The sequence below is a fragment of the Canis lupus genome, chromosome 11 (genome assembly GCF_003254725.2).
Source record: "Canis lupus dingo isolate Sandy chromosome 11, ASM325472v2, whole genome shotgun sequence".
Taxonomy (NCBI): domain Eukaryota; kingdom Metazoa; phylum Chordata; class Mammalia; order Carnivora; family Canidae; genus Canis; species Canis lupus.
The window spans coordinates 73,140,839-73,166,125 of NC_064253.1; the positions used below are offsets into that span (position 1 = coordinate 73,140,839).

At 54.4% G+C, this 25,287-nt stretch overlaps 1 protein-coding gene across 12 annotated transcripts in view; it reads right to left on the reverse strand.

The window, feature by feature from the left end:
* CDK5RAP2 (CDK5 regulatory subunit associated protein 2) overlaps window positions 1–25,287 on the reverse strand; it is a 153,703-nt gene that overhangs the window by 65,901 nt on the left and 62,515 nt on the right. For all 12 annotated transcript variants that reach the window (XM_049116420.1, XM_049116423.1, XM_049116418.1 and 9 more), the window contains 6 exons: window positions 17,818–17,988; window positions 14,126–14,266; window positions 7,154–7,251; window positions 5,760–5,890; window positions 4,338–4,447; window positions 2,379–2,507 (listed from right to left, as the gene is read on the reverse strand). In XM_049116420.1, coding sequence (XP_048972377.1) covers window positions 2,379–2,507; window positions 4,338–4,447; window positions 5,760–5,890; window positions 7,154–7,251; window positions 14,126–14,266; window positions 17,818–17,988 — 780 coding nt within the window. The remainder of the gene's footprint in view (window positions 1–2,378; window positions 2,508–4,337; window positions 4,448–5,759; window positions 5,891–7,153; window positions 7,252–14,125; window positions 14,267–17,817; window positions 17,989–25,287) is intronic.

Genomic DNA, 25,287 nt, shown 5'->3' on the forward strand with positions numbered 1-25,287 from the left:
TCGAGTCCCGGTGTCGGGCTCCCTGCTCAGTGGGGAGTCTGCTTCTCCCTCTGCCCCGCCCCTCCCCGGCCCTGTTCATTCTCTCTCACTCTCTCAAATAAATAAATAAAATCTTTTAAAAAAGTAAAAATAAGCACAAAGAAATAGAAGCAAACTGATCAGAGATTATTTTAATGCCCTTTAAAACCAAAGGACACCTGTTCTCAGTCTTTTCTGTGTTTTCTAAGTGAATTGCTCATGTGCAGCAGTGAGCACTGTCCCAATCAGCTGGAGGGAATCCATGCCCAGGCAACCATTCTGAGGACAAACCTGACAAACTGCACCAAGGGCCTCCTACTACTTATACCCTTAGTCAAACTCAAAGTTGCAGGGGGAGCCTATAGGAAATAGAGTTACATGCCTACTTTATACCTGTATCTACCTATAGACCTAGAAATTACGTATCTGGGAATACAGTCTAAGGGGAAAAAAATCTAAACCCAAACCCAGAAAAAGATTTGTGTCTGAAGACACTCATCAAGTAATTTAAGACAGCGAATCACTGGAAATAATCTACGTGTCCAACAATAATGCAGCAATTCAATTTCAGCTCATTCATAAGATGAAACAAGATGCTGTAACCTAACAGCAATTGGAAAAAAAAAAAGGAACAAAACCATATATGCATTGTGGGCCTGCACGTGTCCATATACACAAACAGAGAAGGAAGGATTCCAAATGTCAAATAACTGTACGTGTTTTAAAGTGACAGGATTGGGGTAATTTCTTTTCTGCATTTTAACCCGATGCTGTTGACTAATTAAATATTAGAGAGAAAATACTGAATTTTGAAAACACGGAACAGATTCGCTTTCTCCCCTCCCTCTTCCTGCTTTGCAGGCTCCGGGCAGCAGGGCCAGTGCCCAGCCCCCCCGCAGGCCCTGCCGCTTAGAGAGGCCACGGGCAGCCCGGGCGTTTCCAGGCCCCATCAAAGGGGAACCACACGCACGCCCAGGGCCCGGCAGCGTCCCGTCTGCGCCATCCCACCTCTCCTCCCTCAGCTCAAGGCCCCTGTGGGAACAGCTCCCTCCCGGGTGGCTCTTCGGACCTTCCCATCCTATTCGTGGAAGACGGGAAACCGGGAGCCAGGACGCAGCATCCAGAGAGAACGTCAAGGTGAAGTGCAATCTGACAAATGGCTCATATCTGAACCGGCTGGTATGAAGATCTCAGAGTGGGAAGAGGAAAAAGCCTCTGTTCTCCAAAGAACATAATGGGACATTTAACAGATTTTTGTTCAAAGGGCAAGTGAACAAACAAACTTGCCATTTACGACTCCAATGAAGTAGGTGAGGAATGAGCTGCTTATTAAAGATGCTGCCTGGGAGAAAACAAACCAAGAGACTTATTTCTCCCTAAACGGACTGCAGATATTCTTTGTTTCCAAAATTAGGTGGAGCCTTGGAGGCTAAGATCCATAAATAACACCCGCTCCGTCAAAGAGCACGGCCTCCTGCCCGCTGTGGCCCCGAGGCCCGCCCGGCCTGGCCCGACGCTGCACCCTGCAGCACCTGTGGGCCGACTGGGGAGCCCGGGCCCGCGGACAGAAGGGCCCTGGCCTGGCGCCAAGATCAGCTCTGCCCAGCTTGGCCGCGGAGGCGGGGGGGGGGGGGGGGCATCAGGGCTAAGGGCAGCGACGGCCGGCTCTTCCCGGTACACGACTCCAGGCTCCCCTGTGGTCCGCTGGCCGGCCATGGGGGGGACAAGAGGGACAGGGACAGGAGGGCCTCACAGCGACAGTGGAGGCCCCCAGGGGGCCAGGTGGGCTGGGGCGTCCCTCGTCTCTCCTGAGGCGGAGCACTCCCGGAGAGGCCGAGGACGCGGCCCCCAAACCGCAGGCCGCCTCCCGGTCCTGCCCAGACACACGATTTAACCCTTGACCCCCGGACTTTCCGAGACCAGCAGCAGAAACCCCTGCGGCAGGCGGCCGGGCGGGAGGGCGCGGGACAGGCTGGCGGCCCCCCTCCCCACGGCGGCAGAGTGCGGGAGCTGGGTCCGCGTGGGGGGCGACACTCATGCAGTCCCACCCCAGCCCGGAGGCCCCAACCGTGAGGGGGTGCACAGAACTCAGATTAACCCAAAAAGTAAATGAAAATGCATTTATGCATTTGTTTTCCGATGGTAAGGGATTCCTTAGGACGGCCGGACACGCCCCGAGCGACCTGGGCGGCGTGGCAACTGGCCAGGGCCCTCTGAGGCCACACGCTCAGCCGCAGGCGCCCCCGCAGCCACGCCCCGGGGCCGGCTCAGGGCCCAGCACTGCCGGACCTGCCCCCCGTGTCCGCGCAGACGTACCCGGGGCAGCTGCAGGCGCGCGGGCCGGTCCCGGCTGCTCTTACCTGCGACTGTGCCGCCGACCCGAGTCTGTCCCCGCCCTGGGCGCCCATGCACGAGAGATCAAGCATGGTCTTCTTCAGGTGCTGGTTGTCCGCGTGCAGCTCCCTCACCAGCTGTATCAGGTCACTGACCTGCGGACGGAGCAGAGGGAGACGGGCTGCCCACCAGCCGACCTCGGCCTCCCGGGCCCCGGCCCCTGGCTCCGCTCAGGGCGCGCTGAAACCCGCAGCCGCACGCCTGTGTTCGAACCCCCGCCACCCCTCCCGGGCTGCTGCAGGAACCGGTCGGGATCGGGCCACAGCTCCTACTTGAGGACAAGCCCGGGTGGACGGCCCCGAGACGTGTCAGGGGCCTCCCTCAGCACCGACCTTCGCCGACCGACCCAGCGACGTCAGTGGTGCTCATCTCCTTCAGTTACAAAGCAACTCACAGCTACTCAAAGACGCCACAAGCTTCAGCCCTTCATTCCCTACAGACGTCCTGAGGGGGGCCAGGCTGCCGGACTCCTCCCACCTCCACGAGGAGCGGACACAGAGAGGCGTAGGGCCCGAGGCCCCAGGCGGGACGTGCGGGGCACCGCGTGACGTATAAGGACGGCCGGAGGGCCTGTCCACGGGGGAAAGGGCTGCTGCCTCCCCACGGGCCAAGCGGGCTGCAGCTGAGACCCCGGGCTCCCAGCCCTGGGCTCCTCCCTCCGTGCGCCCGGGTCCTGCCAGCCCAGGGCCACCACAATCAAGCACTACCTTCCTCCCCTCAAGCTTCTACCCCAACGGCTAGTAATTCTGCAGACGTCTCACTGGAGGAAGCGTCAGCCCCCCGACTACACAGGAGGCGTCCAGCACCGGGAACCGCGACGACACCTGGGCCCCACCAAGGCTGGGGTGAGAAGAGCAAAACGCCCCGGCCCTGCAGACAGTTACTAAGTGCCAAGCACGCCGCGTCCTTCCCGCCCCTACACGTCGCCACAGGAGGTGCTCCCAGCTGCCCTCACCGTCCCCGCGTCCCTGAAGAACCTTCAACAACTGAAACGCCTCAAGGCTCCTTGTTCCACTCCTCCCCAAACACTCGAATTCTCAATTCTCCTTTCTATTCCTAACTTTTAGTTGCTTACACCTACCGGTCTCTCTCTCTCTCCCTCTGCAGAGAAGACCTCCACCGAGACAAACTCCTATTCATCCTTCAAAACCCACTTCAGGCCTCACATCTGCTGAAAAGCCTCCTGTGAGCCAGTGAGCACCTGCAGCCCCCGAGGACTCCCCTCTCCTCCTGTGCCACGTCTGCTACCTCTGCCTCGCCCACCCACCTACCGGGGCAACCCCCGCACCCGCACTGCAACCACCTGCTGACGTGTCTGACCGCTCTACCGCAATGGGAATTGCTCCAAGGCAGAAACTGAATCTGTCATACGTGGATGATAATTTTATAACAAACTGTCTCCTCTGAGCTCACAGTTCCTACTCTTATCAGTGGCTGCCAGAGTCTTGGAAGTTCGAAACCACTCTCATCACACCAACAATCAACAGATTGAGGAACCTGGTTCCCAGTTTTAAAAAAGATTCACTGATCAAACCTGGGTCTTCATTCTTTCAGAAAGCACGTGTTAACTCCCACTATGCGTGGAAGGCCCTGGAACATCAAAAGTAGGTGAGATACAATCACTAACTTTAAGATGCTCGCAGCCTGGTGGGGATTCAGACGAATAAGCAGGTAAGTCCAGATCAGCGTGAGCACGCCGTGCCGCCGGCGCGAGAGGAGGGAGCGACCTGAGGGGGGACTGCACGGCATCCGCTAGGGCACATCGAGCCTGGGCTGGTCCCAGGAGGAACAAAGGTCGAGCAAAGACAGGCAGCGACAGAGGGAAGAAAGGCAAGGAAAGAGGCTTTCAGAACCTTACACCTCAGATCAGAAACCCGGGAGGCAACAAATAACCAACCAAGGGCTCAGAGTTCACAGGTCAGTACCTTTTTCTTAAGTTCTTCTTGAGAAAAATGCTCCACTTGAAACCGATTGGGCTCTTCAAGGCAAATACTCAGGTAAGATGTTTGATCACTGTAAAATGAAAATGGTTCTTCTGCAAAAAGAAAAAAGGGAGGGAGAAGAAACAATATTAGAACCAGATCCTTCCGAGCCCAATCCTAGTACAGCCCCGTACGGAGGGAGGGGACGGGGTGGGGGGGTCGCTACGAGGGGGAGTCAGTACAAACAGGGAGTTGAACGTTCCATCTTTGGAGCAAAAGTAATTTTCCCTCTTTCTCTACGGGCTGGTATCTCAACGTGTGGTTTCGTCGCGGGCTGCGGCTGTCGCTGCGGCCTGTTCTGAATTATGATCTGCATACCAAGTGCTGTACCTAGAGACCATTCGGAGTGGCACGAGCGAATGGTGATTTCAGTTTAAATGAGGGAGTGATTCTGTTTAGGAGCGAATACAGGAAAGTTAGACGTGACCCTCAAGGGCGGCGCTTCAGGGAAATAAAGGTGCCTCGTGTATTTCTTAGTGGCCCCAGAGCCCTCCGTGGTCATGAGCTCACCAAGTGCAGACACGGCTGCTAGATCTAAGATAAGGGGACCTCCGGCCACCTGCATAAAGGTCGACTTCCTCTGCAGCAAAGGTCGCATCCCCATGGGGAAGGAAGGCTCTGAGGAAGGGCGGGCTACGTCCTGAGTGATGCGTCTACAAACATGATCCCACTTAACGATCTGGGGAGAAGCGCCGATACGCCTAGTGCACTGGGAGGAGCCGCTCCTCATAGGAAGATGCCCTGGCTCGGACGTGGGTACATCAATCCCACCCCACCCCGAGCCACAGCATCTGCATTTGTAAAATGAAGTCAACACCTACGCCAGCCAAGGGGACGAGCGTCAGGATCAGTGATGAGCAATGAGGTGCCTGCTGCTGTGCCGTGTACACAGCAGGTGCTCCTGCTCCAGAAGGGTCAAGCCTACCACTGCAATTTCCAAATTTTTTTGCTCCTATGTGCCAGGCACCAGGCTAGAGACAGAAAGGAAGAGGACACTAGCGCACCCTACGGGCTCTGGTTCCAGCGAGCGGAGGGCCAGGTGTGGCTGCGACGAGCACGGCAACGCGAGGACCACAGGCCCCTCACCTTGGAGCCCTCCCTACGGAGTCGCCTGTGGCGGCGACAATGCCGACGGCAAGGTCTCAACAGGAAGCAGCCATCTCAGCGCCACGTGCCCGTGCGGCCCAGACTCCGCAGCAGGTGCCCCGGCACGCAAACTCACACGATGCGCTGAGCCCTCCCACGGAGGCCGAAGCGGACGCGCACAGACTGGGGGGCCAACATCAACACGGTCACCCCGAGAAAGGAACCCAGACAAAACCCTGTAGGCTCCTCATCCCCTCGTTCAGCCAAGAGAGCACCCACCTTCCCGCCTCCGAATTTCACTGATCTGCTCCTCCAGGGTTTTTTGTAAATTCCGATAGGACAGCACGTCCTGCTCCAGTTGCTTCCGCAAAGCGAAAATGCTGTTTAACTCGGCCTGCAGGCTGTTGATACTTGGTAAAACAAGACACCAGAAATTTTAAGTTTTTATTTAAACTCGTTACTTAACATGCAGAGTAAAATCTGTGTAGAATATAGTGACTCAACACATCCATACCTCACCCGAAACCACCAGCAGTTTTTAAACAGACCCATTTGCACTTTAAAATACAAACGCCAGGGATCCCTGGGTGGCGCAGCGGTTTGGCGCCTGCCTTTGGCCCAGGGCGCGATCCTGGAGACCCGGGATCGAATCCCACATCAGGCTCCCGGTGCATGGAGCCTGCTTCTCCCTCTGCCTGTGTCTCTGCCTCTCTCTCTCTCTCTCTCTCTCTCTCTATCATAAATAAATAAAAAAAAAAAAAAAAAAAAAAAAAATTAAAATACAAACGCCAGCAAGCCTCCCCTTGACTATTAAGTCATCAGTGGGTTTTGTTTTGTTTTTTTCTGGTTATAAAAGTAAAGACATGTTTACGAAAAATTTAAAATACAAAAGCACAGGAAAACAAACACTACCATGGTCCCCCTACCCATTAACATGTGGCAGGCTACATGCCCTTTCTTCTTTTTTAAGACCCCGGCACCACCGCTCACTGGCACCAGATCACCTCGGCAATTCTGGGGAGACACAGGTCGCTCCAAGGCAGGAACTTGTTGGGTTCCCGCGTGCAGTCACTCCCCACGGGACCCACTGTGGACGTCGCGTAAGCTCTCTGTTTTCAGGGCCTCAGGGAAGCAGGACGGCCGTGAGGATGGGGCGCTAACACACTCGGAGCCCTCTCTAAATCTGGACCCAAGTAGGATAAACATTTCATCCTAACGATCATATTTCTATCCTATGCTCGTCAGGATAAAAAAAACTTAAACAATCCAAATACCAAAGAATTGTTTTGTTTTGTTTTTGAAGACTTATTTACTTGAGAGAGAGAGAGAGAGAGAGAGAGAGAAAAAGTGCCTGGGGGGGAGGGGAGGAAGGGGAGAAACCCAAGCAGACCGTGCTGGGCGCGAAGCCTGACATGGGGCTCGGTCTCACCACCCAGAGACCACGGCCTGAGCCTACATCAAGGGTCTGGATGCTCGACCAACCGAGCCACCCGGGCGTCCCCAAATCAGACAATTCTTGATGTAAGATGTTTATCTACGTACGGCAATCACCACCAAAAGGCATTTGAAGCTTCTGAGCAAACCGGAAGGGCTCTGCTGCCTCAGACGCCAAATGTATTTATTCAAAGTAGGTATGTGTCCGTGCGTGTGTGACGTGCAAACTGTGACCTTACCTGTCCGGGTCCTGCAGGGACTTCACCAGATGAGCGTAGATGTCCCGCTCCTTCTTCAAGACCCGAAGCAGCTCTTCATAGTCTAATTGTTGCTTTTCCTGGAAATGACAATGGGCACCTGACATGAAGGGGGGAACCTCAAAAGCGTACACCCTGACATGATGCAGATGTGGGCCGTTCACAGACCCAGGCCCTGATGAGGCCACGTCGGGGCACCACCTGCAGGACGCCGGGGAACGACGGGCACCACGGCCCCCAGCAGAGCTCCCCGCTGCGCCCGGGTCTGGACAGCAGCTATAAAAGGAGCATCGCGCACCCGACGCACCCGGGGCGAAACCGCCGCTCGCTCGGTCTACACTACAGAGATGGCCTTCCACGCTCGCTCTTGCTCCCAAGACAAGAAGCCCGTCAACCCACCCTGGTGTCCGGGACAGGGGACTCACACTCCAACAGAAAAGGTCCAGCGAGCCACGCGCTAAAGCGACCGGAGCCGGATCTCTGCTCCTCACCAGCCCTGTGACCTAAGGGAGAAGCTAAAACCAGCGGGTCACGGTCTGAAGAGTATCGGGACGCTGACCGAGCCTCGAACGGCCCAGGATGCGTACTAACGGCAGAGGAGGGACGAGGGCGCCACCTGACAGTCCTGGAAGCCAGCTTGCCCAGCCATGCGCAGGCGTGAGCCGTGACCCCTCAGGAGGGCACAGGGCGAGGACGCGGCCGCGCAGGCGCCTCCCTGAAGCCGGGCGGCCAGGCCACACAAGCTGAGCCCGACGCGAGGACGTTGCACTACAGGGCTGGCCCGGACGCTCGAGCAGCCTGACGGGCACGAGGGTCAGGGGCAGCCCGGGAGACTGTCCCAGACTGCAGACCGGAGCCCCGAGACCAAGCTCCGCGTGAGCCTGAAGCGGGCCCTGCGGCCACGAGGGGTCTGGGCACACGCGGCGCACCAACGTGCATCCGAGGACCAGCAGGCCGTGGAGGTCTGCTTAGTCCTGCTCGTGGGCACCGCGCTCGACGCACGACAGTGTCCTGCCCACGGGACCACACGCCGAGGTGCTCGGACGAGAGCGGCCTTTGCCGGGAGGCCTACTCCCAGGCGCGCAGGAAAACAGAGCCCGGGTCCTCCAAACATCCCCCCCATGACACCATCCCAAAGTAAGAAAGAACTCCACGCGAACTAACGCGCGGCGGGACACCTGGCACGGCGCCCCGCGCGGCCTCGACGCTCCCAAGTGCGGGGCGACAGTGTGTGGGGCGGGACAGCGGCCTGTGAGCGGCCCCTGCGCTCCACGCTGGCCCAGGCTCCCCCGAAGGTCCCATAACCGCTAGGACAGGGTCCCCGAAGCCGACGGCAGCGGCAGGGACACCGGCACCGCCGCACCCCACGGCAGTCGCGGTGCTTTCCCGGGACCGCGTCGTCGGAAGACGCAGGCACCTGTGATGCTCCAGGCGTCTCAAGTCACCTCAAAACATTGTCACCAGGACTTCCAAACCGCAGCAGCCACTGTCCTCAGCAGGCTTAGCGCAGCCGCGCCATTCCCAGAGCCCGTTCGTCAGCATCCTACGCCCGCGTTTCAACGTGACCGGTTCCCGCTACGACCCCGCGCACACCTCCTACGCTCTGAGCACGTCCCAGGTAGGGGACCCCGGATCCCCGGCTCCGGCGCCCACAGAGGCGGCAGCGGCAGCCCCGCCGTGAGGGGCGGTGAGGGGCTGCCCATGCTGACGCGCCAGCCTGCTCGTGACGAGCGAGTCACCCGGACTGCCGGAACCGTCAGGCCTTCCGTGAGTCACGCCGCGTGTCACTGGACAGGCAGCCCCTGTGCACGCCGAGTGTCGGCTCGCGGCCCAGAGAAGAGCCGGGAAGGATCTCACAGGATGACAGGACAACGCCGGCCACCGTGCTCAGCGCTCCCTGGGCACGTCCTCACGGAGTCCGTCCGCCAACCCCCGCGCTCGCCTCACCCGCTCAATTCCGTGAGGAGGGACCCGCGCACAGGGGCCACCAGCGGGCCGAGGGCAGGGCAGAGGCGGGGCGTGCACCAGGCAGCCGGCTCCGAGGCCCGCGCTCCTCGGTCCACCCATCCGTGCGCCACCATGGAGGCAAAGCCCTGGGGCGCTGGACGGGTCACACTGTCACTGTCAGCCCCGTAAAAGGTGGCAAAGAACATCTGAGGGCCGACTGCTTCTTGAGCACCTGCCATGAGGCCGTGACGGCTGAGACTGCGGCCTGACCGTGCGGCTGCAGCAAGCTCCTCGACCTCTCGCTGTTTCCGGCTCCGCACCTACGAATGAAGGCAAGGACCCCGCGTGGCTCGGAGCGCTGCGAGGGGGACTCAACGAGTTCGTCTACACCAAGTGCTCGGGGCGAAGCCTGGCACGAAGTAGACACGTGGCGCATGTCGCCCCTAACCTACTCCGAGGCTCTGGAGCTCTGCCGGGTCCTCTGCGCGGGCCACCACCTCTAATCGAAGCCCAGGACGGTTACTGACCTTCCCGGTTTTCGGATGAAGAAACTGATTCTCTGAGAAGAGAATATCTGTTTGAGTCCCCCCAGCTACCACGTGGCAGCCAGCATTCGTGCTGACGTGTGTGACTTCAAAGCCCGTCAACAAGGGCAACGAGGGACTTGGGCCGCTGGCGCCGACTCCACACGTGGAAGGCCTGTGCCCGGTGAACCAACCCCTGGGGCTCCTGTATCCTGACCGCACGGCGGAGGCCCGGGCCGAGGACCGCCCAGGGGAAGGCCGGGGCCTGGAGGCCTGGGTTCTCGCCGGCAGCTACCCCAGACCCGCCCCAAGCCCCCTGTCCACCTGCCAGCCGACCGCCGCACTTCCCTTGCCCGCTCTCCCTCCATCTGAGCCCCGGGGGAATCCCCTCCCCCTCTGCAGGGACCACCGTTCACCCCCCTCGCTCACACACCGCCAGCACCTGCCAGGGTCCGCGGAGGCCAGTTCTCACCAGGAAGCCTTCCAGGACTGAGAAAAACACCCCGTCCCGGCCCCCCTGGCTCTCTGGTTCCCTTTCAGCCGAGAGCTAGCGCACCAGCCACCCGCGGGCGGGTGCGAGGGCCCCCTGGGGGCAGCCACGTCCCGAGCCAGGCACTGGACCCGCCACAGACCGGAGGCGGCCACAGACGCTGGCTGACCTGGGGATTAAGCAGCTGAGAGGACAAGGCAGGAGCCAACGTGAATCTTAAGAGCAGAGATTCCTGTGGATGCTTTGCATAATGGAAGTCAGAGTGAGTCAACGTCTTCCTAGAAGCAAATAGCTCGCCCATGTTAAATAAATGAACTCTTCAGAGCCATTTGGGTCCCGTTTCATCAATCACCTATTCCCCTGCGTTGAATCATGCCCCATTAGAATGAAGTCATTTGGCTCCCTCCGCACAGCTGACAAACCTGGAGATCTCCTCGGCATAGAGGCAGGGGGCCAGGCTGCCCTGCGGGGAGCGGCAAGAAGCACCTGCTCAGCAGGCACAGGCCACCCCCACCCGCCCTCCTGCCCCTCGGAACAAGAAGCAACCCAGACAGGAGGCCTCTCATCCCAAAGGAGACCAAGGCTGCCACACGCCTACCGGGGTCGGCCTGTGCAGTCTGTTCCCCACGGCCTTCAGGGCCCACCCGGCTCATCTGAAACCCGTCCCTAAAACATGGGGTAAGACCCCAGAAGGCCCCTCTCTTCCATAAGCCACCCCGGGACCCACAGTGTCCCAGTAGGATTCTCTCTCCAGACTCGGATTTCAGCTGACAAGCCAGCACCTGGGACGCTGGGTGTGTGTCACATCAAACACAGGGCCCTGGAGTCTAGAGCTGCGGTGTCCACGGGGCTGCCGCGCTTCTACCCTGAGACATGGCTACTCGGCTCTCCCGGCATCTGTGGGGGCCGCCAGCGCTCCCGATAAAGGCTCCCTCTCGCTGCTGCTGTGGCCACGCTGTGCATGTCGGGCCCTACGGCTTGCAACCAGAAGAACGTCAACTGGTAACTAAGGCAGTGCAGTACTCCCAATCCAATCAGGAGGTGAGCGGTGAGCGTGCAATCCGCCCATGTGCAGATCAGGAAAGTGGGTTTCAGACAGATGAAGTGACCCGCCCAAGGCCACAGAGCCGGAGAGAAGAAGTTCCCGCTCCAGATCCAGGGCACTCCCTCCTCTGCAGAGCTTCCTTAATGCCGTGAAGGAAACCCGTGTAATGTGCAGACCACAACCTGGAGAGGTGGCAGGCGCGTAAAGACAAAGCCCGATGGCTCCCGTCGTGGTAAGCAGGGCAGTGTGGTGGCCTGGGAGACGGACGGGGTCTACTCGGGCAGCTGTGTCACAGCTCGGCAACAAAGACATTTATTTTAATACTCAGGAAATTCAGCAGTGATGTCCCAACCATGTCAGCAGCCAAGCTATAAATCTCGGGCTGCAGCAAGTTAAATACGGGCGGTGTGCTTCCCTCCCTGTTCTTCAATCCCCTCATCACCCAGCATTAATTGTCAGGATCACACAGTGATTAGAGGCAGAAGAGACTGCCCTGAGTCCACGGAGACCTCATCACAGCCTCAAGTTCTTTGTAGAAATGGGGAGAGGATAAACCCTAAATCAACACAAAGTGGCCAAGGGCACAGCAGGAGAAATCTGCGTTTTCTACAGAGAAAGAACTACAGTCAGAAAAGTACAGCTTTCTGGGGTGGGGGTGGGGTGGGGTGGGGTGGGGAGGCGGGCGGGGGGCGGTGTAGAAAGCCACAGGCTGCAACAGGTGGGACTGCGTAGACGGGCACCTAAGAAATTTATAATTCCAAAATGATCATTTATAATTCTTTATCCACAATTTGCAATTAGTCTTGCAGAACAGAATTAAAGCCTCTGCTAAAATACTCAGGCATTTTGCACAGTAATTTAAACATCACCAGGCTCTAAATCTAACTGAAAATCATACGACTTTTACTTGTGGTTCTGTGAAGTGCAGACAGCGCCCAGCGCAAGAAACCAAAAAAGTGGTAGCTGATCAAACTGGTGAGATTAAACTGTAAAACACTCAGCCTGTTCAATAAATCTGTAAACATTTCGTTCAACATTTAGACATATTTTGTCTAATTATGGATTCAAAATAGCAATGTTTGACGAAATGCATGGAAATCAGTGAAGACCTGAACATCTAAAAACACCTTGCTGGGCTACTCTCGTTTCAAAACACTGACTGTGCCTTATTACAGGTCAGGGTGCATCTTTTATTTTTTTTTTTTTTAAGATTTTATTCATTTATTAGGGAGAGAAGGCACGCGTGAGTAAGGGGCGGTGCCGAATGGGAGTGAGAAGGAGAGGGAGAGGGTCTCAAGCAGACTCCATGCTGAGCGTGGAACATGCTCCGTGTCAGACGCTGAGCATGGAGTCTGACACAGGGCTCGATCCCACGACCCTGACATCATGACCTGAGCCAAAACCAAGAGTCAGACGCTTAACCAACTGAGCCACAGACGCACCCCCAAGTTAGTGTGCATCTTAACACCCAATTAAATTTGGTCAAATTCAAGTAACCACATGCAAGTTTGACTCACAAAATATTAGCCCCCTGAGATTTAGTTATTGGACATGCCCAACATCACCCAAGTGGTGAGAGAGCCAAGAGAAAAATCCTGGCCTCCAGACTTCTGGGCTCCACTACTGAGGCTGACACTCTCATCCAAGAGAAACAACAAAATGCAGGTCCACGAATGGACAGGTAAGAAGTCCCCACTGACCAGCCAACGACACCCCCAGACCAGGGCTGACATGAGCAGATCCACAGAGCAATGGCTCGTCCCAGCCACCACACTACTTCCACACCAGCTGTAAAATGACCTCCGACCCACCCTCCCCAGCCCCTCCCCGCAGAGGTCCTTAGGGACCTCTCCAGGAGCCAAGAACTAGAGGGTTGGTATCTGGCAGAAGAGCAGGTACTCCAGCCCTACCGCCTGCGCCTCTTCTCATGCCTAAGTCCGTGCTGCACCAGTTAATTATTTTGAGAATCACCCTTCACAAAACCACAAGTCATGATCAGAGCCATTCATCAAAGAACTAATTTGCGTAAGAGTTCTCTGTCTTCTGAATGTATGGACTTAATTAAAGCCAGGTTTAAAAAAAAAAAAACAAAAAACTTGGCCTCCAATGAGGTCCTTTCCTATCCCGTATCTGGCCGCCAAGCTGCATCATACGCACGCTCGGGGTGGAGAGGGGGACTGCATCTCTCACAAACCAATAGAATCATTCATTCACTCCACAAACACGTATTTACTAGACCCAGGACTGAGCGAGGCACTGGGATTTCGACACAAATCCCAGTTCCCTACCCTGAGGGGCCCATCCCTGGTGTGCAGGGGCTCGAGGGAGGGGCAGAGGAAGATGGATCCTAGGTCATCAACACAGGGATGGGCGTGCAAAGTGCTGCGCACCGGGGAGGAAGAGGAGATGTCACTACCAAGCAGGGTCGGGGAAGGTGACACTGGAGGGGCACTTCTAGGGATGTTTAAGAGTCACCCAGGAAACAAGCAGAGAAAAGCCATTCCAGGCAGACGGAGCAGCAAATGCAAAGGTGGGGGGACAGGTGCAAGGAATCTGCAAGCAGTCAGCTGTAGTTAGGGATGACGGAGGGTGACCCGAGGCCAGACCAGGAAGGACCTGCTGGTTTCTGTGTGTGTTTGAACGGGAAAATTTTACCGTAGAAATTACATGCACAGAGATGACACGGTTCTTGAGAGGTGAACCCCGGGACAGCAAATGTGCGAGAGGCTCATCTCTAATGGGCTGTGATTTACCAGTTTCCTGTGTGGTGGAAATAGCAACACTCAGCCGAAGGGCATGAACCTGTAAGGCAGGCCGACTAAGAGCCCTCCTCCTACCTCAGTCGCTGGCAAGAAGGCCTCGGAGGGTTCTCCGTGACAGCAGTCGCCACACACGTGTCAGAAGGAACACGGAGTCGCCCGCGGATGTCCCAGTCCAGGCAAGCTTACCTCCGAGAAGATGCGGTTGCTGCCTGGTGAGCGCTGTAAAGAGCACTTTGCTGCTGAGTCCCCACTCCTGGCCCTGAGCTCCTCCCCACTCTGTGAAGGGCGAGTCGGCTGTACTGCTCCCGAATCTTTTTCACTGAATTCCTAAGGAAACAAAACAAATCATGAGGAAGTTTGCTCAAGAGGAAAAATACTAACAGACTCTCCAAAACTCTCTAATGGAGGATATTTTTTACAATTTTTTACAAGGCGCCCTTCTCCCCTGACCCCGACGGCCGCCCAGCGGGTATGCAGGACCGAGCCCGGGCCCTGGCCCCACAGGACAGGGTTCTCATCCTGGGTCCCCTTGAGCCAGGGTATGACCTCGGGTCTGCCCGCCATCCTACGGGGCTACTGCCGCGATTGGAGGAACCGTGTGTCACAAGCCAACAAATCGGAGCCTCTTTCAGAACAGGACAAATTTGACAACACCTGACCCATCTGTACCAAGAGGAGACTTGACTTCCAGGAAGAAAGGCTGTGAATACTGTTATGGCGTTTGGTCGCGTCTCGAAGGTCCCTCGTGATGATGCACAGTCTCCCTCGCTGACCCCCTCGGAAGATCTGGCATTCCACCGCACAGCAGGGCTAGACATGGTGTGTCTGGTCCTAAGGCCCAGGCCGATACATTCCTAACTATTTAAAACCTGGTAACTCCTCAATGATGTCTCTGTCCTTCTAGGTCAGAAATTAAGGGCAAGAACAACATCTTCTTCCTAAGTACCTATCAGAATCACTTTACCATGTCAAACTTCTATGAGAAACTAGATGAAAACAAACATGAAAGACACAGGGGCAACTTTTTATAAAAACCTGTTAAACTGTAACAGGAAAAACTAGAAAGCGAATAACCAACACTGCCTTTCTAGAACTGTCATAATCCAGCTGTGCTTGACTCATACTTTCCGTTTTCCTTTTCTAAAAGCCCGACTATACGTACACGTTGTCTAACAAATAGCACCGCGCCGCTCACATGGAAAACAGGGGCCCCTACCTCACACTCTCCCCTCTGGGTCCCACTCCCAGGAAGGAAAGACTCCCAACTGCTCAGCCCCTCCTGTATTTACATTACATTGCTACTCTCACACGGCTTGACTTTTTTTCTTTTTGCAGCAGGCTCCCTGCCTAGCGTGGAACCCAGCACGGGACTTCAACTCATGACCCTGAGGTCAAGGCCTGAGCCAAGATCAAGAGTCAGACGCTCAACCGACTGAGCCACCAGGCGTCCCGTTGACTTCTTAAGGTAGGATTTATCCCCTGGCTCCTACCACAGAAGTTGAAGGATTTAGCTCTTGCCCCCCTCAGCACTTTTCCTGATAGCCACAACACGATTTCAGTTCCATTGATGGTCCACATTTGTACCATTTCGACCACGCACACACTATGCACGACTCACCCATCTGGCCTCCCGTGATTACACTTCCTTTCTGTTCATTTCTTTGATTTCCTTGGAATTAGTAACAACTGCTTTGTTCTATTCATTCACTTAGTTCATAAAACTAAAATTAGGTATTTAATGTAGATTTATCTCTAAACACTCTAAAAGAACTTAAAAATGCCTCTAGATGGAGTCAGACACAGGAGGTAACTGATGGGTTCCGTTTCCACTTCTTGGAGAAATCCCAACTGCGGCCTCTGTCTCAAGAGCTCAAATACAAGCTCTCTGCGTCCTGGGCCCTTCCATCACCGCGTCCCCGGAGAATCCCGTGACTCTCCTTTCGGGTCTCTTCCTCGTCTGTATGGGATCACTGGATGGGTCTGCGTGGAGTTCCCTAAGGGAGGCACCTGCGAGGCAGAGGATTTCAGGCGCCAAACATTGGGAAATGCCTTTGTTTGCCCTCATTCCTGCTGCCAGCTGGGCGGAGCATGGGATGCTGGGCTGGACACCGCTCTTCCTCAGCGACCGGGAAGCCTGCTCTCCTGCCTTCTGGCCTCCAGTGTCGCTGCTGAAGATTCTGATGTCATTCCGCGTCTGGGTCCTTTGCAGCTCACTCTAGAACCTTCCAGATCCTCTCTATCCTCGTGTGCTGTGATTTCACAAGGACATGCCTTGGGGTGTATGTCCCCATCATGTGCTAGCAACACAGGGACCTCTTCGATGCAGAGGAGTCTTCCCTCCACTCTGCAAGCTCTCCTATTGCTCTGAGGGTTTCCTTCCCTCTGCTTTGCCTGTCCCGTCTCTCAGGAGCCCCGGGCAGTCACATACTGGAATTCCTGGCTTCTCCCTTTCATTTCTTTGCCTGTTTATTTCTCTGTTGGGTTCTATTTTCTGGAAGGCTCACTCACCTTGATCTTCCTGCATCTCTAATCTCCTGTTAAATTTTTTTTTTTTTTTTAAGTAGGCTCCACACCCAACCTGAGCCTAACACAGGGCTTGAACTCATGACCCTGAGACTAAGAAAGACCTGTTCCGAGATCAGGAGTCAGATGCTTAACCAAGTGAGCCACACAGGCGCCACCTATTAAACTCTTTATATATGTGATCATACCTCCAATCTCCAGTAGCTCATTCTTCTTTTCCAAGTTTGTTTTTTTTTGTTTTTGCTTTTTTTTTTTTATCAGATCCTGATCTTAATTCTTATCTAAAGAGGTTATAGTGTCGACTTCTTTGAAAAGCTGTCTGGTTGCTTCTCATCCTCCCACTTCTATTGTCTCTACCTAGCCTTGTTCTGTCTGTCTTTCCTCTTGCACACTGTTCCCCTGTTTGGGGAACTCAGGCTGTCCATCTACCTTTAAAGATAAAGGTGCTCAGAAGTTCTAAGTGTGGAAAGAGCACATCAGCGGCAGGCTCAGTGGGAGAGGACCAGGTGAGGATGTGCTTGTTCTGTTGGAAGACGCCCATCTGTCTTTTCCCCCGAGAGGACTCTCAGTGCCGGGGATGCACACTTCCACTCCCATCTTTATCAAGAAACCCACTCCTGCCTGCACCTGCATCTGGTGACCCCCAGGCCAGAGCTTCTCTGGTTTAAGGTCACTAGAGAAGAATCCTCACTACCACCACCACCTCCTGCTGGTGAAGAGAACAAGGTCCCTGAACTGCCCAGCATTCCAGCCAAATCTCCTGGTTACAAAGGGACCAGGTCCCTCCGCTTCCTGTTGAGCCTCTCTGGGCTCCACAGGATAAACCAGCTTGCTTCTTGGCCTTTCACCCCAAAGGCATGGAGCAGAGTGCTCAGTCCTGGGGGCCTGTACCTTTCACCTCTTGACTCACGTTAACGAGGCTCCAGCAGGAAGCAGAGTTAAATACCCGCGTTGAATCCATCATGATCACCTGGCAGCAGGCGCTAAATCACAACCTCACTCCATGATCAGACAAGGAGGGCATTCCAAGTCCAAAAACAGCACAGAGGGGCGAGAGGGCCTGGCACACACAGCAGCAGGCGCCCACAGCAGGAGTACCTCAGTGAGGCAGGCAGGCCGCCAGGGCCTCAATCGGGACCCAGAATAAGTCCCTTCCCTTCTGGCTGGTGGCTGATGCCCAAAGGACAGAAAGAAAGCTCTGAAGTGCTCTGATGCTCTGACAGAAAGCAGTGAGGACTACCGGCATTTCCGCCAGCCTTACGCTTCTACAAACATTTATGCAAAAGGGTTTTTAAAGAAAAAAGCCTATGCTAAGTCAACAGACTTAAATACAATAGAAAGAGAAGTTATGGCACCTGGAGCAACAAGTCCTCTGGATCGATGCTTCCTCTTAGACTTCTGATCATTTGCTCTTGACTGTGCAATTTTTTATTACTTTCACTCAAAAGACTCTTGTAACGATTCTCCATGGCTTTCTCTCTTTCATTCACTTCATTGCGTAGTTTCTCAACTTCATTTCTAAGGTCCTGTCAGAAGAAAAAGAAAAAATAGAACTTATTTGACAAAGATTTCAAGATGATCATCTCTCACGGGCTCACCGCTATACAAGAGCAAGCAAAGAGGTGTATTTAACAAACGTGCACTTCCTTCTCTCTTAAAGTCTGATGAAAACCAGCTTTAAAAATAAGCAGAAATCTGGAAAAAGTTTTATGCAGATATTTATCACAACATTATTTACATTATGGAAAAATCAGAAAGAAACTAAACATCCAACAAGAATTAAGTATTTTTTAAAAATTGGGAATTAATTATAAAAAGCATGCCGTTAAAAAATGCACAATTACGGGATGCCTGGGTAGCTCAGCCAGTTAAGCATCCGACTCTTGGTTTCCAGTCAGGTCATGATCTCAGGGTCTTGAGATTGAGCCCTGCGTCGCGCTCAGCACTCAGCACAGAATCTGCTTGTCCGTCTCCCTCTGCTCCTCCCCACCCCCAACTCTGACCTCACTCTCTCTCCCTCTCTTGAGTAAATAAATAACATCTTCAAGAAAAAAAAAACACAATTATGAAGAAAAACAAGCCAAGACACTATATAATATGATGCCATTTGTTTCCTAAATGCTTATACAAAATGTTGTTAAGGCTATGATGAAACACATCAAAATAATAACAGTGTACCTAAATAGAGGGATTGTGGAGGACTTTCAACCAATTTTTAAGTTTTTATTTTTCTGAGTTTCTAAAATCCCGAAGTCTGTGTTACTTTCATAATAAAAAAAAAAATATATATATATATATATATCTTAAATAATGACGGTTACAATTAACATGGAAAATGTTCATGTTATAATGTTAAGGGAAAAAACACAACCAACAGTAAACCGTGTGATTATACCTCAGGATATATGCTATTTGTAATACTGAAGTACTATTCATAATAGCAAAAGGCTGGAAACCACCCAAATATCCACCAGGAGAGGAACAGACTAAGGTACATTCTCACAATGGAGCACTCAGACGCGATCCAGAGAAAGGAATGAGGATTCTATAAACACGCTGACCTAAAGTAAGCTTTTCAGAATATACCACTCAGGTAGGCGTCAAGAGGACCCCAGGAGAAAAAAAATATGTGCGGCATACTGTCATGTATTCAACTACAAAATAAACTAAGTGGCCTATAGGGAAATAAAAAAGAGAGAATGAGGTGGGAGGGAGGAGAACTCGTTTTACAGACGTACCATGGAAGCCGTTTAAATGTTTAGATGACTATTTAAAAAATAAAAATTCCCCCAAAACTAGAAGCAAACAAACAAAAAATAAATCTAACTGTATAACAGGTTGATGGGTTAACCAAACAGAGAAATTATTTCAGTAACTTAAAAGCAGAGTAATCGGTCTGCCCTAGTGAGGTATTTCTCCAAGGACAAAGGGACTACTGCAGAAAGTCTCACACTTAGTAATCATGTTGGAAGAAATAATGTTTGTATTGTTATTCTGAAACTGTGTGTGTGTATTTATTTATTAAATAAGTAATTATTAATGTGATAAGAACCAAGACTACAAGTCTAAGAGAATACCAACACAAATATAAAATTAAGTTAAAACATGTCACTGTAAATATGAATTGGAAATATCAACATGAACTTCTATTTTCTGTTATTTCCTTCCTTTCACTGAGAAAGTATAAACCAGCATCCTCCCCAGTATCCAGACTGTAGTCTCCAAATACCATTTCCCACCAAAAAGAACTAGAATTCTCAAAACATGGCCCCTAGAACATTATCAGCATCCCCTGGGAATGGCGAATACACTAGATAACGAGACCAGCACTCGGCGAGCGCCTGGGGGGTGGGGGGGTGGGGGGGCTGCTCCCATGTTACGGATGAGGAAACAGGCTCAGGTAAAGTAACCTGCCCACAGTCACAGTCACGGAGGGGCAGCACCTGCCCTGTTCCTGCTCTGATGGCAAGCCCCCCAGCTCTCTTCCACACTATGACCAAGGTCTGGATTTCTTTTGAGATGATCCCCCTCCATCTACAGTCATCTGACACTTGCTTTTAGAAATCTCCCTCTGAAAACTGCATAAAGGGACAAAATCTTGTGTTAAGCCATTTAGGTACGTCTTTAAATTCACAATTAATCTGCCTGCCATCCTAGAAAGATCATCCTAAAAAGATCAAGGTCATGCCTACTTTGTGGGGGGGCAGGGAGGGCAGAGAGAGAATCTCAGGCTCCACGCTCAGCTCCAAGCCTGACTTGGGGCCTGATCTCACGACCCTGAGATCATGACCTGAGCCGAAATCAAGACTCGATGCTTAATCGACTGAGCCACCAGGCTACATTTTAAGCGTAAAGTATTTCTGCATTACACCAAGTAGAAGGTGTGTGTCATTCATGTGCACAGTAATTACTGGTCCACACACATCACTTCCTGGATTCGTTCTCTCCTTTGCACAGACACCCATCAGACTCATTATTTTGATGTCTGGTTCAAGTTCTAGCGCATACGCACGTGTACCATAATAATTTACTCCATTCTCCCATTTCGTTTGCTTATGTAATTTTAATTCAGGTATGTAAATTGAGAACTTGCATGTTTGAAGTTCTTCCACGTGTCCCCCAAACTAAGAGTTGACACCTTGAAAATGACCTGTTCCCCAAATCCCACAGGGAACACGTGATTCGGGGTTCCTGACCTGAGGCCCACTGAGCGGGTCCCTGGGAGCCTATGCAAATTTGTGTGTGTGTATTTTTGGTCGTGGAGAGCCCGCTGCATCAGTCAGGGCCTCCAGGAAAGCCAGGACACCAAAGAGTATGAAGTCCCTCACCTACTACGAGCACTCCTAATGGAAACTATGACCGGGCTCAAGCCGGGCCACGCAGCTGTCAAGGCACTTTAAAACATCTCTGACCCTGATGACTGCACACAAGCTCAGTGGTAAGCGTCCTGTTTTTACGGAAGGGAAACCAAGGCTCACGGAGGCTGAGAGATGGTGACAAAGCTTGACAAGTCACTTCTGGCACTGAAATTCAAACCCGAGTCAGCTAGACGCCCAATTCTACACTGTCCGCCCAACTGCACTACTGTTAAGACCAGACAAATGTAACACCAGTCTGACGCGGGCTGCCGACGCCCCGAGCTAATGCTCTGGTTCCTCAAGGCCTCAGGAGCCAGACCTGCCAGCGGAGACTGAGGCCCGCCTGCTGGCGAGCGGGCAGGGCCAAGGACCCTGGGCCTCCGTGAAGAGCAGCGAGGCAAGGCCCGCGGTGCAGGACGGCTGCAGGGAGGCGAGGCCAGCGCCCGGCCTCGGGGACACAGCAACGCAAAGGCTCCTGGGCTCCTGGGCTCCTGGGTACCAGGGCGGTTATAGCAGATGTTCAGGGGAGGCATGGAGACGGCATGTCTCGCCTGAGCAAAACGATCAGAACTGAAAATTGAGAACCTGGGTGGTTTCCCCAAACCTCTCTTGCTATTCCCAGGCTGTGAAGATGGGCAGAGCTGGCCTTGCGTCTGGACCCTACTGCTGAGTAGCGGGGTGACCACAGGTAACCGAAATCCTTGTGAGTGCTTCCTTTGCGGTAAACGGGGCCAAAAACACAGGCTGCGATGGGCCCTGGAGGCTCAAGTGAGAGAACGTGGGTGGGTGCCCGGCACAGAGGCAGATGGGCAGCAGCGGCAGCTGTCACCCCCACCCATGCACGCCCTCCAGGCCCACCCAGCCGCCGGCCCGCTCATCCCACAGGTGACTCGGGCCTCGCGGCAGAGCCCTCCCTCCACACAGAGCACACGAGAGACGAAGGGTGAGTATTTAGACCACAGGGCTCAAATCATTCCCGCCCCCCACCCCACCCCCAGAGTTCCCAAAGGAGCTGAATCCATCAGTTTGTAAGAATCCATCACAGATTGGGAATCAGTCCTGTGAAAACTGCATACCCAGAGCAGGCTTGCTGAGGAAACTGAGGGCCGTTGGTGGTGGTGCTTTGTCGAGGAGGAGGGTGTGTGCGGCTTAAGGGGGCCACCTGCCCCACAGGAGCCAGGCCCGGTTAGTCTGTGGCAAGAAGGCCTGGGAATCTGGAACCGGGGCCCTTGCCACGAGGCACGGCAACCCATGCATTAGCGGGGCTGGCCCGGGAGCACCCCGGACTCTGATCACCTGGACGGCCAGTCCTCCTCCCCGGAGCTGGTATTAAAGAGGACAGATGGAATCTGAAGTCCTGGCGAGAAAAGTGAACGTGCTGCCGGCTCAGCCCTCCTCTCCCTCCCCCCACTGCTCTGGCCTTCTTCAGAAATTAGCTGTCAGCTGGTCATCAGCAACCGCCTCCTCGCTGGCGTCCCCGGCCGCATTCAGCCACCAAATCACAGCCACACACAGCCCTGAGCCTTCCGTCTCTACCAGGACCCTGCGGGACCCCACGCTAGCTGCAGAATGAAGCCACCCTACAAACCTTCGTCCCAGGCTCCCCTCCCCCGGTGGGCTCCAGCCTACCTCTTAGCCTCACCTCACCAGACCACCCAGGCCTCTCCCGCTGGGAAAAAAACACATAGCACAATTCTGCCCAAACCTGCCTGGAGACAGCACGCTCAGCTCGCAGGGCCAATCCAAGTGCCACCTCTTCCACTAAGCCCCCCGACTCCTCTGGCCCCAGCAATCGTCCCCCCAAAACACCACCCGCCAGAGCTCTACAGCATTTAGGAGAGCGCCAGGCCCTTTATACGCGCCCCCCGCAGCTCCCCCTGCAGCTCCCCCTGCAACCCCGCAAGGCAGCGGTGCAGCCCACCCGCAGGTCAGGAAGCGGACGTTCAAAGTACTCAAGCAACTTAACCGGAGTCAGAGGTGGCGGAACCAGGTCTATTCATGTTCTCTTCACTAAACCAGTGGCTTTTCAGGGCGAGCCCAGGAAGCCCAAGGCGGGCTGGCCGCGAGCACCCTCTCACTCCATGTTTCTGGGCCTTCCTCCCCAAACTGACTCAGCTGGCTTGGGGAGAAGCTCGGTAATCCGCGCCTGATTTTAATGCAAGAAGCCACTGTCCTAAGGAACCTGCCAAGGCCCTCGGGTGCACTGTTCTCCTTGCAAGCCCCTCTCCTGGACCAGACCCCACCCTGCTTTCAAGCCAGCGCTGCCACAGCGGGACCCGTGTCTGCGACATCAACTGGGACGCCTCCCTTTCCACCTAGTGGGCAATTTTCCTCCAGGATTCGCAGGTGCCCTCCGGACCAGCACTGAGCCGAGCATGCCTCTGCCTATCGGGGCTTTCTCAGGGGAGGCCGACAGAAGAAAAGGTGGATTGTTTTAAAAATAAAATACCCCTATAATCTGAGAATCACATTAGAAATGAAAAGCCAGGCCCTCTTACTTCCTTCTGCAGTCAGCTGGTTTGTTTTATCTCAGGCCAGATGGAGACCGAGAAGGTTCTCATCCATCAAATTTCCACCTTCTCAGGTTTCACTGTGAGAAAGCTTATCAAAGTGCTCAGTGGTTCCCTTTAAATACATAAAGGAAACTTCTCCAAAATCTTAATGAGGAATAGGAACCCAGTGATGTAAGAATTTCCAGAATTAGTATGAGACAGTGGCGTTGGAGCCTGGGTCTGGGAGCCGCACTGCCCCCGGGGCGGAGGGGGCACCAGGCCTCCCCCTCGCCTGTCCCCAAGCAGCTGGGCCTTCAGCTTTCTTCTGCACGGGGTCGTACTGGAACAAGGAATTCCTATGCTGAGACAGACAGAAACCCCTGGAACGAGGCAGGGCGGCCAGAGAGCTCACAGGCCCACATAGTTCTCAGAGCGAGGAGCTCACGGGGCAGTGTGGAGGCCCCCGCCCGGCGGCCCGACGGTGCCCAGCGGTCCCGCCCTCCCTGCCAGCCCACTCGCTGTGCCCTCGGGCCAGGCCCACTTGCGCCCCAGGCCTCGGCGCGGCCGTCCCTCCACCTGGAATGCAGTTCGGCCCCGTGCCCCCAGCAAACCGCTGCGTGCCCTCGGAGCCCCAGCTCCACTGCCCCCCCCCCCCCCCCCCGCCTCGCCTGTGCTCCAGTGAGCCCTCTGTCTGCGCTTCTGCTCTATTTCTGGGCTAGGTCCCCCCAGAGACGGGGGCTGACGGGATTCAGTCCTGTACTCCCAGAAATCATAAAGTTAGAACCAGAGGTAAGGGAAAGCCTTTCTGTCTGGGCTCCAGGGAGACGACAGCAGCTCCACGTGGAACGGATGGGAACAGCCTTTCAGAGCGGCTTCCGCCGGCCCCACGCACAAGCACCGAGATGTGACGCCGGCCGTCACTCTCCACGCGGTCGGCCTCCCGTCCTGGGGGATCAGTCCGCGGGAAAGGGACAGACAAGGGGAGAGGGGTGGTGACCAAGGAAGAAGTGTACAGCTTCGCTGACCTGGCTGCTGACGGGGCGGCCACCTTCATTAGTCAACGGTGTCCCCTAGATTCTAGGGGTCAACGGTTCGCTAAGGTCCTGAGCCAGCACCTGCTGTGCAGTTAGAAGCAGGAAAAGAGCAAAGAAGAGGCGTCCGATCCACCGAGCCATCTACCTCCACGTGCCAGGAACCAGAGGAAGCACTTTCTCGTGCGTTAAATTTTATTATTCATTCACTTACTCCAAAAGCAGGTATAATCAACCCCATTTTAGGGGAGAAAACCTTAGTTTAGAGAGGTTAAGCCACTGACCTAGAGGCTTGAGTGCCTGCTACCACCAAAATTCGAACCCAAATCCTGCACTGTTGCCCACTGCTCCAAAGACACGAGCTCAAACTGCCAAGTTTCTCCTCCCCAGGGCAGTGGCGTCATCTCCATCATCAAAACAGCAACTCTTCACTGACCAGCTAAGATGTGCCGGGCATTATGCTCGTAAGTGCTATCCTCCCTCAGATAATCCCTACAACCAAGCCGTGTCCTTCTAACAAGAAACAGACACCGCAGTTTGGGGAGGCAAAGCTACTGGCTCACGGCCCACCAGCTAGCAGGTGACGGGGCCAGAACTCAAACCCAGCCGGACCCGAGTCTCCGCACTCAGCCTCGCTTAAGAGTGACTGGATATTGCAGGGATGGAACCTCCTCCCGCACAGACCATTTAAACTGCGTATTGTTCTTCGAGGACTCAGCTCAGACTCTTCATACCCGATTAAATCAAAAACAAGGCACGAAGAGCTCTGACCCTTGGGAAGAATCCCGCTCCCTCAGGTCTGTGGTCCTAGGCCGACCCAACCAGCCTACAAACACGGCCTCCAAATGCCGTGTTTTGACTACGGATCACAGGAGATGCTCTGAACGCTGTCATAACCTCGTCTGGAGCTATCCGTCAACAGACACATGTGAAACCGAAGGGGT